The sequence below is a fragment of the Oncorhynchus mykiss genome, chromosome 14 (genome assembly GCF_013265735.2).
Source record: "Oncorhynchus mykiss isolate Arlee chromosome 14, USDA_OmykA_1.1, whole genome shotgun sequence".
In the NCBI taxonomy this organism is placed as follows: domain Eukaryota; kingdom Metazoa; phylum Chordata; class Actinopteri; order Salmoniformes; family Salmonidae; genus Oncorhynchus; species Oncorhynchus mykiss.
The window spans coordinates 3,414,904-3,428,572 of record NC_048578.1 but is presented as its reverse complement, the minus strand read 5'-3'; the positions used below and the strand labels follow the sequence as shown (position 1 = coordinate 3,428,572).

Genomic DNA, 13,669 nt, shown 5'->3' with positions numbered 1-13,669 from the left:
CAGCGATACGCCATCCCGACTGATTTGGGCTTAGTGGGACTATCATTTGTTTTTCAACAGGACAATGACACAACACACCTCCAGGCTGTGTAAGGGCTATTTGACCAAGAAGAAGAGTGAAGGAGTGCTGCATCAGATGACCTGGCCTCCATAATCAACCGACCTCAACCGACCTTGAAATGGTTTGGGATGAGTTGGACTGCAGAGTGAAGCAAAAGCAGCCATCAAGTGCTCAGCATATGTGGGAACTCCTTTAAGATTGTTGGAAAAGCATTCCAGATGAAGCTGGTTGAGAGAATGCCAAGAGTGTGCAAAGTTGTCATCAAGGCAAAGGGCGGCTACTTTTAAGAATCTAAAATATTTTTTGATTTGTTTAACACGTTTTTGGTTACTACACGATTCCAGATATGTTATTTTGTAGTTTTGATGTCTTCACTATTATTCTACAATGTAGGAAATAGTAAAAATAAAGAAAAACCCTTGATGAATGAGTAGGTGTCCAAACTTTTGACTGATACTGTATATCTGCATCAGTGGAGTCTTCTCAGAGGAGGAAAGGGAGGACCATTCTCCTCAGTGAATTTCATAAAAATACAAATAGTAAAACATTTAAAAAGTTGTCATTGTTAGATAAAGCTATACTAAACATATTCACGTGACCAAATAATTTATTTAAACACACTGTTTTACAATGAAGGTCTAGAGTAGTCTCAACAGCACTCTGTAGAATAGCACCATGGTGTAGCCGGAGAACAGCTAGCTTCCGTCCCCCTCTGGGAATATTGACTTCAATACAAAACCTTGGAGGCTCATGGTTCTCACTCCCCTTCCAATGACTTACACAGTAATTACGACAACTTCCAGAGGATGTCCTCCAACCTATCAGAGATCTTGCAGCATTAACTGACATGTTATCCACCCAATCAAAGGATCAGAGAATTAATCTAGTACTGAAAGCACAAGCTACAGCTATATAGCACTGCCGTGCATACAATGCGGTGAGTAGTTGACTCAAAGAGAGAGAAAGACAGTAGTTTAACAGTTTTGAACAAATTAACTTCTTCAAAAATGAAGGAAAAGCAAGAGAGAGATAGCTATATTTCATACTTTTTTTCTTTGCTACCAAATGCAACTAGCTAGTTTAGCCTACTCAAACACCCGGCTCAAACAGAGGGAAGCTATGTTAGCTAGCTGGCTATGACTATCCAACACAACACTGGAACTCTTCCAAGTCAAGGTAAGCTTTTGTTTTACTAATTTTATTGCCCCCGGAGCCTGCCAGTGTAACTGCTAAAGTGCTTACTGAACTGCTTACTGATTGTACACTGTAACGTTACTCCATAATTGTAGCGGGTTTATATTAGCTATGAAGATGTGGATGTCACTTAAGGCATAAGGCAGCCCTGCGCACCTTTCTGATTCAGAGGGGTTGGGTTAAATGCAGAAGACACATTTCAGTTGAATGCAGTTGTACAATTGACTAGGTAGCCCTTTCTTTCTTTCTTTCTTTCTTTCTTTCTTTCTTTCTTTCTTTCTGTTGGCTATGACATTACTTTAGCTAATATGGTGACAACGATGTAGGCTGTGTGTAGTGGTTATCATATGATTTGGCATGGAATTTTTTTTTCTTCGCCTGCTTACACAGCTGATTTGTTATTCATTGAAGTCCAAAAGTGGAGGGAAAAGGTGAGAGGAGGAGGGTGCATAGATGCGAGAAGGAATGCAATGTGGCTGTTATGAAAGTGAACTGTGTTTACATGTGATCAGGGGTGTAATCAATCCGTCGATTCTGTTGAAAAATCTTTCTTAAACGGAAGCAAACGAAACGGGAATAAACATACCTGAATTTGTCCAATAGACAATAGACACTTGCCTGCATCAGCTAGATGCAGGCAAGAGTGTGCAAGGCAGTGCTGAATGTGTCACTGTCTGATTCCTCATATTTTTCTCTCAACCTATGTGCACCTACGTTGTAAACTTTGATTCGTAGGCTAGTTGTAGTAACCTCATGATGGGTATAGCCTAAACCTATCGATGATACATTGAACTGGGTGAATGGAATATGAATGACAGTCATTCAATATGATGTAATAGAAATAAAGCCATGCTCATGAAAAAATGATGTGGGTTCTCCCTCATCTTAAACGGCAGCGAACGCCACTGATCTGATCAGTGTTTTTTGTTGCAGGGGAGGCCCTGAGTGGAACCAGTCAGGGGCCTAGGAGGGGTCACTCGAGTTTTTTCATACTCCGTTTAAACTTAATTCAACAGATCGAATTTGGCAAAGTCACATCCCTTGCTTTGTGTCACAAACTTACAACAATCATAAACCATCAGCCCATATCCTTCACAAATTGCCCTGAGCCTCTGTGCTAAACACATACTGAAACTACACATTTTAGCCCGTTTTGTTCCAGGGCTGTTCTAGGGCTATTGTTAGTTAATGACTTCAGTAAGACTTCAGCACAGTGAGTCCCAGAGAGAGCAAGGCCACTATAACTCACAGTTCCACATTACTCCAGGGGACCAAACAGGAAAGCAGCAGGCTACCTTCACTCCCCACGCAGGGAGGCTGGAGGGAGGGGAGGCCCTGTTCAGAGTTCGAACAAGACGAGGAGGACACAGAGGACGAGGTCCGTGGAGGTCGATCAGGGCCAGTTCAGCCACCTCAGTCATCAACCGAGTAATTACCCTCCCTCCTCCTCTATATCCTCCACACACACACACACACACACACACACACACACACACACACAGTGCAGCTGCTCTCCTCACCCGCCCCATGGATCAGGCCGACCAAGGCCAGCACAGGAAGGGCTGGGGGCTCCGTCCCGCTCAGCGCTCCTCACAACTTCTCAGTCTTTCAGCATCACTGGACCGGAGCAGATTTATAGTGGTGCAGGCGGCAGGACGTCTATTTCAGCGGCCTCCTTGACGAGTGCTTTGGCAGAGAATGCCCGGTCTACAGTCCCCCAGCAGCCATCCCTCCTCAATCTCAACCAGAAGTATTTAGCAAAAGCTACACTGCCAAAACCCTCTACCCCCCTCTCCAACCACCTTCCAGACAGAGTTCATTCTTTTACCACACAACCTCACACACTGACACACACACGCAACATTAATTTCTCATTGTGTCAGAGGGGGGTGAAACCCCCGACAGTGTGTGTAAAATAATTGAACACTGGATTAAATTACCGGCACTATAAACAAGCACCAGGGTGTAGTGTGACAGGCGCAGCCAGTAAAGAATCCTCCCTTTGTTCTCCTGAGGTTTGATATGAAACCTGACAGAAGAGCTGCTGGGGTTCTGTAATGCTAACAAGTCATAAATTGGCATTGTTACAATGCTCACTTGTACATTTTCATTTTGCATCGGTTACGTAAATGAAACCATATTCTTTTAATAACGCCAGGGCTGCCAGTCATGTCGGTTCTGTCAAATATAATCACATCTAGGGGCTAACGTGGGGCCAGTAGGCCTCCTGCATTACAATCCCTCTTAATGTGCACTGTGAGTGTAGAATCAAGGCTAGGTCACACTACTAGACCAAGGTACCGGGGAAATGTTGTCGTCATTTTATATGGACATGTCTTAGTAACATTTCAGGGAGTATGTCTGATATGGGACAGGTTTGGAGTTATTCAGTTAACTGGCTAAGGTATGAAAGAATATAGAGAGCTACGTATTCATTAAAGGAGTCACAGAGAATTGGAGCATAAGGCATGTGTGTATGTAATGTGTGTTTACATGATGTGTATGAAATGTAAGTGTGTGGACATTGACTAGGGATGAGATCAGACGCTCCTTGGCCCTACCGATGACGATGAGGGTGTAGTTGAGGGCGATGCTTCCGAAGCCGTTGGTGACACGGCACATGTACACCCCCGCATCCCCCAGCTCCACCTCTTTGATCTTCAGGCTCTGTTTCAGCACCCGGTAGCGGCTCCAGCCCGGGTGGACGTTACGCCCGTCCTTCACCCACAGAATCAGGGGAGGAGGGTCACCCTCTACGGGGCACGCCAGCCGCACTGTCTGCCCCAACCTCGCTGTCTGGCGCTCCTCCACCTGACGACTCACCCACGGGGGACCTGAGAGAGAGGCAGACAATGATCACATCATTTTTTTCTCTACAGCTTTTTTATAAAAAAAATATCCGAATCAGAATAATCTTTATTCGCCAAGTTCATTTACACATACTCGGTGATACGGTGCTGCTAGTGACAGGCGGGGTACGGTGAACATAGAGTTGTAAGAGAATGAGCAGTGGATAAACAAATATACAGTTTTAGCTACAGTAGCAATATATACGTCTATCTAAATGCAGAGAGGGGAACAGAGTGCAAATGGAGCATAGTGCAGTTATTTTGTGTGCAGTACACCCTTTGTCACATTGGATCATGATGTCATGGTGTATAATCACAGACACAAATGATAGTTTCTCCTACAGGTACATTGTTTTGTGGATTACTTATTCAGAGGAGTTAATCGCCAGACCTGGGCATCTGGTAAGACATACTAACGTTCTGCTAATGAAAATAGCCTGCAGTGGACGAGGGTCCATGTTTGAATCATGCTCCAATGGCCTTGCTGGACAAGCAGTTCAATTCATACAGCAAAGATTGTCATTGGAATCATAGCATAGTTTCCTTTCATAATTCCCTCGGTTTTCATGACATTTCCATGTTATTCTATCAATGGGCCTTGCATAGCCTATTTGCTGGTTAAATCATTTAAATTAACTGACTATAATTCCACCATTCAAGAATATTCAGTACTGCATGTTTCATTTGCAGTTTAATTCAAACACACGTTGATGTTTTGCTGCACCTTGTAAATAAAACACCTTCGTTAATCATATGAAACATTCTATTCATTCTGTTGCTGCTGGCGACACAGGGTCTAATGACTTTGGGCAGGTGTGCCAGATGAACCATGGAAAATATAATGGAATTAGAGAGGCAGACCAGAGACCTGCTTCCCCCTAACTAACACTAAGCCTGTCTCTGAGTCAACTGCTGTCTGACTCGGTGAGGGGGGCCCTGTGTCAACTTCACTTCACACACATGCATGCACGCACCCACACGCACACTGTATGTGCCCAGGCCCCCAGACACAGATGTGTAAGAAGGTGTGTATAGAACCGGGTTAGGCTACCTCAAGGGATCTTTCCTATCAGCAAAACAAACCAACTTGGGTACGCCTAAAGTCCACTCAAAAACATAAACCTTCTCAAGAAGAGCGAGGGGCAACTTTGGGGTCTTTTTCTCAACTATTTGAGGGGGAATCTCTTTTTTTTTTATCCGGTCCTTGCGTGCACAAGGTTCTTTTCATCCTGTTCATTCAGACCTCTGAGACTCCCATGAGAGCTCCCTTTCCATTTCCTCTGGCCCTCCTGAGCTGCCTCAGCACTGGGGCCCGGGTGTGTGTGTGTTGGACGGCAGTGGGCCGGGGTGTGTGTGTGTGTGTGTGTGTTGGACGGCAGTTAGGTGGTGTGTGTGCGTGTTTGTGTGTATGTAAGTGTGTGTGTGTGTGTGTGCGTTGGACGGCACTGCTCATTCATGCCTGGTACTTTCACATCCTGTAGCAGTACCAGCAGCTGCTGTGAGAACTGCCAAGATTATAGGAATCTAAAAACAAAACTCCCTCCTCTAAAAAAAGTATCTCTCTCTTTCTCTCTCTTTTCTCTCTCTTTCTCTCTCTCTGCGCTACACATCTCTGTGGAGGAGTGAAGTGTTTTCACCTGGTGTCTACTGGTTGCCATCCAGGAAAGTGGCAGAAAAAGTAAAGATTGTTTTGGTGCTGGAGTTAAATTACAGCACATTCCATAACGTTAGGCCGAGAGGGTTTCACTGACTGCACCAAGTATAGAATACAATTCCTCCGTCTCCATGAATAGAACATAAAGGTAGACATTAAAGACCTATTCCAGCAGGTTTGAATGTTAACACAGCATTCTCTCGTAAACTGATCCTTACATTGACCTTCGCTAATTCACCTCACTGGGAAAAAGGTTGGCTTGAAGACATTCAGACTGTATGTAAGATTTGGCTTAGTATTTGCTGGTTGGTTGGTGTCTGGTTGTCACACAAGTTGGCTCAGAGACTGGCGGATCGGAGTTGAAGTGGCCTGGGGAGCTGAGAGAACGGTGGAGTGGGGCGTTGGGCCGCTCTTGGGTGCTAACAGACACTACACCCCACTGTAGACACACCGAGGCTGGGGAATGGATGGGGGATGGAGGGGTGGACAGACAGAGACTCCTACTACCACTCTGTGAGCCTGACACACACACACACACACACACACACAGCTGGGTGCTGAGAGAGATCAGAGACAAGTGCTCTAATGTAACAGGCCTGGGGGGATCGTAGGGCAGGGTGGGAGTGATATGACTGTCTGAGACTTGGTCATGGCCTGCCTAATGTATAGAGTGTGTGTGTGTGTGTGTGTGTGTGTGTGTGTGTGTGTGTGTGTGTGTGTGTGTGTGTGTGTGTGTGTGAGAGAGAGAGAGAGAGAAAGAGAGAACCTCCACTAATACACCCACCCAAGCCCCATCCTGCAACCTAAGAGGCATTCACCAGATGCTCCGCATGCTCTGCTGAAACCTAATGGTCTGAGCCTAAACCACACGGATAACAACAGTGAACACTATGGAACACAAAGCTTTGACTATCTCATGCTGGAATATACAAGGTCTGAGGTCATTTGTCTTTGGCCTGAAGAGCAGAAACCCAGATCACCAAAATACAGACATTGTCATCCTACAAGAATGACAATGTCTGTATGGTATAGAGGTTGCCCTCTAGGTTACAGGGAGTAGGTAGTCCCATCCACCAAACTACCAGGTGTGAAACAGGGAAGAGACTCAGACTGTTCATTTGGTATAGAGCAGACCTAACCCACTCTATTAAATTAATCAAAAGAGGAGCATTTTACATCTGGTTAGAAATAAATAAGGAAATTGTAAAAAATGTAGCCATGTGTGCTACCTACATCCCCCCAATAGAATCCCCATACATTAACGATGACAGCTTCTCCATCCAAGAGGGGGAGATCAACCACTTCCAGGCCCAGGGACATGTACTAGTCTGTGGCGACCTAAATGCCAGAACTGGACAAGAAACTGACACTGTCATGCCCTCAGACAAACCATCAAACAGGCAAAGTGTCAATACACTAAGATTGAATCGTACTACATAGGTTCTGACTCTCGTTGGATGGGGTAGGGCTTGCAAACTATTATGGACTATTATGGACTACAAAGGGAAACCCAGCTGCGAGTTGCCCAGTGACGCGAGCCTACCAGATGAGCTAAATGCCTTTTATGCTCACTTCGAGGCAAGCAACACTGAAGCATGTATCAGAGCACCGGCTGTTCCGGAAGTTTACATACACTAAGTTGACTGTGCCTTTAAATAGCTTGGAAAATTCCAGAAAATTATGTCATGGCTTTAGAAGCTTCTGATAGGCTAATTGACATAATTTGAGTCAATTGAAGGAGTACCTGTGGATGTTTTTCAAGGCCTACCTTCAAACTCAGTGCCTCTGTTTGACATCATGGGAAAATCAAAAGAAATCAGCCAAGACCTCAGAAACCTCCACAAGTCAGGTTCATCCTTGGGAGCAATTTCCAAACGCCTGAAGGTACCATGTTCATCTGTACAAATAATAGTACGCAAGTATAAATACCGCTCAGGAAAGAGACGCGTTCTGTCTCCTAGAGATGAACATACTTTGGTGCGAAAAGTGCAAATCAATCCCAGAACAACATCAAAGGACCTTGTGAAGATGCTAGAGGAAACAGGTCCAAAAGTATCTATATCCACAGTAAAATGGGTCCTTTATCAACATAACCTGAAAGGCCGCTCAGCAAGGATGAAGACACTGCTCCAAAACCGCCATAAAAAAGCCTAACTACGGTTTGCAACTGCACATGGGGACAAAGCTCGTATTTTTTGGAGAAATGTCCTCTGGTCTGATGAAACAAAAATAAAACTGTTTGGCCATAATGACCATTGCCATGTTTGGAGGAATGAGGGGGAGGCTTGCAAGCTGAAGAACAGCATCATGTTGTGGGGGTGCTTTGCTGCATGAGGGACTGGTGCACTTCCCAAAATAGATGGCATAATGAGGGAGGAAAATTCTGTGGATATATTGAAGCAACATCTCAAGACATCAGTCAGGAAGTTAAAGCTTGGTCGCAAATGGGTCTTCCAAATGGACAATGACCCCAAGCATACTTCCAAAGTTGTGGAAAAATGGCTTAAGGACAAAAAAGTCAAGGTATTGGAGTGTCCATAACAAAGCCCTGACCTCAAGCCTATAGAAAATTTGTGGGCAGAACTGAAAAAGTGTGTGTGAGCAAGGAGGCCTACAAACCTGACTCAGTTACACCAGCTCCGTCAGGAGGAATGGGCCAAAATTCACCCAAATAATTATGGGAAGCTTGTGAAAGGCTACCCGAATAGTTTGACCCAAGTTAAACAATTTAAAGGCAATGCTACCAAATACTAATTGAGTGAATGTAAACTTCTGATCCACTGGGAATGTGATGAAAGAAATAAAAGCTGAAATAAATAATTCTCTCTACTATTATTCTGACATTTCACATTCTTAAAATAAAGTGGTGATCCTAACTGACCTAAGACAGGGATTTTTTTACTAGGATTAAATGTCAGGAATTGTGAAAAACCGAGTTTAAATGTATTTGGCTATGGTGCACGTAAACTTCCGACTTCAACTGTATATACTAGGCGGTGTCAGAGGAAGGCCCAAAAAATTGTCAGACTCCAGTCACCCAAGTCATAGTAAGCATTTCACACCTGTTCTATTCAGTGCACGTGACAAATACAATTTGATTATCTTAGAGAAGAGTCCCATCAGCAAGCTGGTCCTGGGGCTCTGTTCACAAACACAAACAGATTCCACAGAGCTCAGGAAAAGCAGCCCAATTAGACCCACACAAATCATGAGAGAACTCGACACATTTCAAAGAACAAACCAAAAAACATTGGCTTTGGCAATGTAAACCTGTTTCCCCTGTGGATAAAGCATTTTGAATTGAATTGAGCTAGAGAAGGGGGGTGCAACCCATTTACTGAGATAAGGAATAAGGGCAGTGTGGTGTGTGAGAGGAGGGAATGTTGTCTTTTTTTACACATATACAGTGCCTTGCGAAAGTATTCGGCCCCCTTGAACTTTGCGACCTTTTGCCACATTTCAGGCTTCAAACATAAAGATATAAAACTGTATTTATTTGTGAAGAATCAACAACAAGTGGGACACAATCATGAAGTGGAACGACATTTATTGGATATTTCAAACTTTTTTAACAAATCAAAAACTGAAAAATTGGGCGTGCAAAATTATTCAGCCCACTTTCGCAAGGCACTGTACATATTTGCCATACTTTTTAAAAAGATGTTTCACATAAATTCTGAACCTGTCTAATCGCATAGTATCTACAGTTGTAAGTTAAATATTTTTTTACTGAAAGTATTTTTATATTGTTGATTGATTGACTATTGTTTTCCAAATCTCCAGTGCTATATTTATGGCAATTTTTTTTGATAAATGTTGTGATTTTTCAGCCATTCCTGAACCTGTGACCAGGAAGAAGCTCCATAGAGGCAATACCAAAATAATTGATCTAATGATTCTGTCTCTTCATAGCAAAATCTGCAGAGCTGACATGGTTGTTTGCCCCATCCACATAATGTTCTGTTTGCGGCACCAATTTTGCATAATAATTTAAATTGAAAAACTCTTAAGTTTTGAATCAAGTGTTGTTTTGCTTATCAGTTCATAAACCACGTGCCAAGGAATCGGCACGTCGAAAATCTCGTCCCAACTGTTTTGCAACCTGTATTGTGCCACGGTCAACATTTTGGTTCTCAAGTAAAACTGATAGATTTTTTTATTTATGAAAATAATATTGTTGTCAATTTTGGTCTTTAATAAAGGGCAAACAAACAATTTCCCTACCTTCTCCCTTCTCCCCTTTCCACTTTTCTCCTCCATTTTTGCAGTAAAGCTGCAATCAGTTGGTTGTAATTTTGGATAGAGCAAACATTTCCATATACTATATGTTTGGTAACTGCACGCGACATAACTCCACCTTTTCTATTCATAATATCATTAACAAAGATAATTCCTTAAGAAAAATAATCCATAAAGATTTTTTTACTTTTATCAATTAGTATATTTGAATTGAACCATATTATTTGTTCGGTCTTTTCTGGAGGATGAAACTGGAATTGCAACCAGCTTTGTATGTGTCACGCCCTGACCTTAGTTATCTATGTTTTCTGTATTATTTTGGTCCGGTCAGGGTGTGACGAGGGTGGGTATACATGTATGTGTTTTTTCCATGTCTAGGGTTTTTGTATGTTTATGGGTTTTACCTGGTCTAGGGGTTTATATGTCTATGGTTGCCTAGATTGGTTCTAAATCGGAGGCAGCTGTTTATTGTTGTCTCTGATTGGGGACCATATTTAGGTAGCCATATTCCTTGGACAGTTTGTGGGTTATTGTCTATGTGTAGTTGCCTGTTTCAGCACTCGTTGTGTATAGTGTCACGCTAGTTTTTGTTCTTTTGTTTAAGTGTTCTTCGGTAATAAAAGAAGAATGTATTCTAATCACGCTGCGCCTTGGTCTCCTCTCTACGACGAACGTGACAGAATAACCCACCAAAAAAGGACCAAGCAGCGTGCCAAAGAGGAGTGGACATCTTGGACCCGGGAGGTAATGGCAGGGACAAGACCCTGCCATGGAAGCAGCTGGAGAAAGCACAGGAAGAACGGTGACGATATGAGGGTACACGGCTAGCATGAAAGATTTTTACAGGGGGGACACCCAAGGAGATTGGCTGAGTCAGGTAGGAGACCTGAGCCACTCCTCGTACTTACCGTGGGGAGCGTGTAACTGTTCAGGCACCGTGTTATGCAGAGATGCGCACGGTGTCTCCAGTGCGCTATTCTAGCCCGGTGCGCTCTATTCCAGCTCCTCGCATTGGCCGGGCTAGAATGGGCATCCAGCCAGGAAGGAGGATGCCTGCTCAGCGATCCTGGTCTCCAGCATACCTCTGGACCAGGATAGCCTGCGCCGGCTCTGCGTGCTGTGTCTCCGGTGAGTCAGCACAGCCCAGTGCATCCTGTGCCAGTACCCTGCATTTGGGGCGAATAAACATCCAGCCGGGACAGGTTGTGTCAGCTCTACACTACAGACATCCAGTGCGCCTTCACAGTCCAGTACGTCCTGTGCCTGCTCCCCGCACTCGCCCTGAGGTGTGTGTCCCCAGTCCGGTACCACCAGTGCCGACACCAGCACCAGGCCTACAGTGCGCCTCGGCAGTCCAGAGCGTCTGGCGACGGTACCCAGTCCAGAGCGTCAGGCGACGGTCCACAGACCGGAACCTCCGGCGACTGTCCACAGACCGGAACCTCCGGCGACGGTCCACGCAGCGAGGGTCCCCAGCCGGGGGCCTACGGCGATGATCCACGGGTCAGTGCTACAAGAGCGGATGGTAGATGCCCACCCGGACCTTCCCCTATAAGTTCAGGTTTGCGGTCGGGAGTCCGCACCTTTGGGGGGGTATAGTCACGCCCTGACCTTAGTTATCTATGTTTTCTGTATTATTTTGGTCAGGTCAGGGTGTGACGAGGGTTGGTATATTGGTTTTTGTATGTTTATGTTTTGTTTTTTTGTAGTCTAGGGGTTTATGTCTATGGTTGCCTAGATTGGTTCTCAATCATAGGCAGCTGTTTATCATTGTCTCTGATTGGGGACCATATTTAGGTAGCCATATTCCTTGGACAGTTTGTGGGTTATTGTCTATGTGTAGTTGCCTGTTTCAGCACTCGTTGTTTATAGCTTCACGTTCGTTTTGTTGTTTTTGGTTAGTTTGTTAAGTGTTCTTTGTTAATAAAATAATGTATTCTAATCACCCTGCGCCTTGGTCTCCTCTATGACGAACGTGACAGTATGGCTTGTTTCATAAAAGGGCGATATTTTGAAAAGGTTTTCAATTAACTGAAAGTGAGAGGTTGAAATCTGGATAAAGGGGAAAAAGGCCATTTTTGAACAAGGGTTGAGCAATTCTGATTAACCTACAGGAGAACCAGTTTGGGTTTAAGTATACCTTTTGTATGACTGATGCTTTTAGTGAGAGATTTAATCATTTTAGCCCCTCGAACTCATATTCATTATATAAATAAGCACATTTTATTTTTCCTGGCTTGCCATTCCAAATAAAGTTACATTTGTTTTTGCACAAATAATTTAAAATACAAATAGTTCTGCATGGCAATAAGTAAATAGGTAAACTGGAATATGACTAAAGAATTAATCAGGGTGATTTTTCCACAAATAGTATTTACCTTTCCATGGTGGCAAGATTCTATCTATTTTTGCTAACTTTCTGTATAAAAAAAAAATTGTAGGTTCTTTTATAGCTCCAGCTGGACTGGGACTCAGCGAGTGACCTGACTGACCACTGGCTCCACAAAGGCAGCTCCTTCCTTCTATAGAGCCCTGCTCCTAGACGCCTGCTCATAGAGCCCTGTTCCTAGACCCCTGCTTATCCTGTTCTAGAAATGATATAAACAGCCTCCCTCCTTATTGAAATCTAAAACAGGGGCTCTGACTGCTGCATCGCACCAAGTCCACTGCTTGCTTTCTGAACTTAAACACACTGCAGGGTGTTCTCTGTCCAATAGCGACAGGGCGGTATAAGCGTGGAAGGAGCATGGAGTGACGCACACAAACACACACATGTGTAGTGGCATTGATTTGAAATTAATGTCAGGCTTGACCTCTCTCTTTCCTCATTTGTCTTGTTAAATGTCAAAGTCTTCCCCGGTTGCTTTAATCTAAGTTTAAGGGATCCAGAGACAGACATGTACATGTTGGTGGTTGAGCTGACGAGCTGAGAACCCTAACTCCAACCATAGATGGGCTTTTGAATGGCAAATACCCTGACAGGCAGACCTCCCAGTACCACGACCTACAGCATACAACAGCATATTATCCAGACATGTAACGGCATCAATAGAAACAAAGGCAATTTCAAATTTATATTTTACATTTACATTTTAGTCATTTAGCATACGCTCTTATCCAGAGCGACTTGCAGTCAGTGCATTAATCTTAAAATAGCTAGGTGGGACAACCACATCACAGGCATAGAAAGTACATTTTTCCTCTAGAAAGTAGCTATCAGTAGAGTCAGAGCTAGGGGGGGGATCAAGCACAATTTTTGGGGGGGATTGGGGAGTCGAGGTGAGGAGGATTATTTAAAAATACTCTTTGGAGAGGTAGGGTTTTAGATGTTTTCAGAAGATGGGCAGGGACCCTGCCCTCCTAGCTTCTGGGGGAAGCTGGTTCCACCATTGGAGTACCAGGACAGAGAAGAGCTTAGACTGGGTGAGCGGTAGCTGCCCTCCCATAGGGGTGGGAGGGCCAAGGGACCTGAGGTGGCAGAATGGAGTGCTCTGGTTGGGGTGTAGGGTTTGAGCATAGACTAAAGGTAGGGATGGGAAGTTCCTCTTGCTGTTCCGTAGGTAAGCGCCATGGTCTTGTAGTGTAGTTTAGGGGAATCTAATCACAACAGCTGGAACCATCCAAGACATTTAATCTGTGTAAGACAGAGGGAGGACCCCTAACCTATGGATA

General features: G+C 44.1%; 1 protein-coding gene across 3 annotated transcripts in view; it reads right to left on the bottom strand.

Annotated features, from left to right (window-relative positions):
• LOC110488561 (fibroblast growth factor receptor-like 1) overlaps positions 1-13,669 on the bottom strand; it is a 59,641-nt gene that overhangs the window by 22,596 nt on the left and 23,376 nt on the right. For all 3 annotated transcript variants that reach the window (XM_036942684.1, XM_021560807.2, XM_021560809.2), the window contains one exon: positions 3,817-4,089. In XM_036942684.1, coding sequence (XP_036798579.1) covers positions 3,817-4,089 — 273 coding nt within the window. The remainder of the gene's footprint in view (positions 1-3,816; positions 4,090-13,669) is intronic.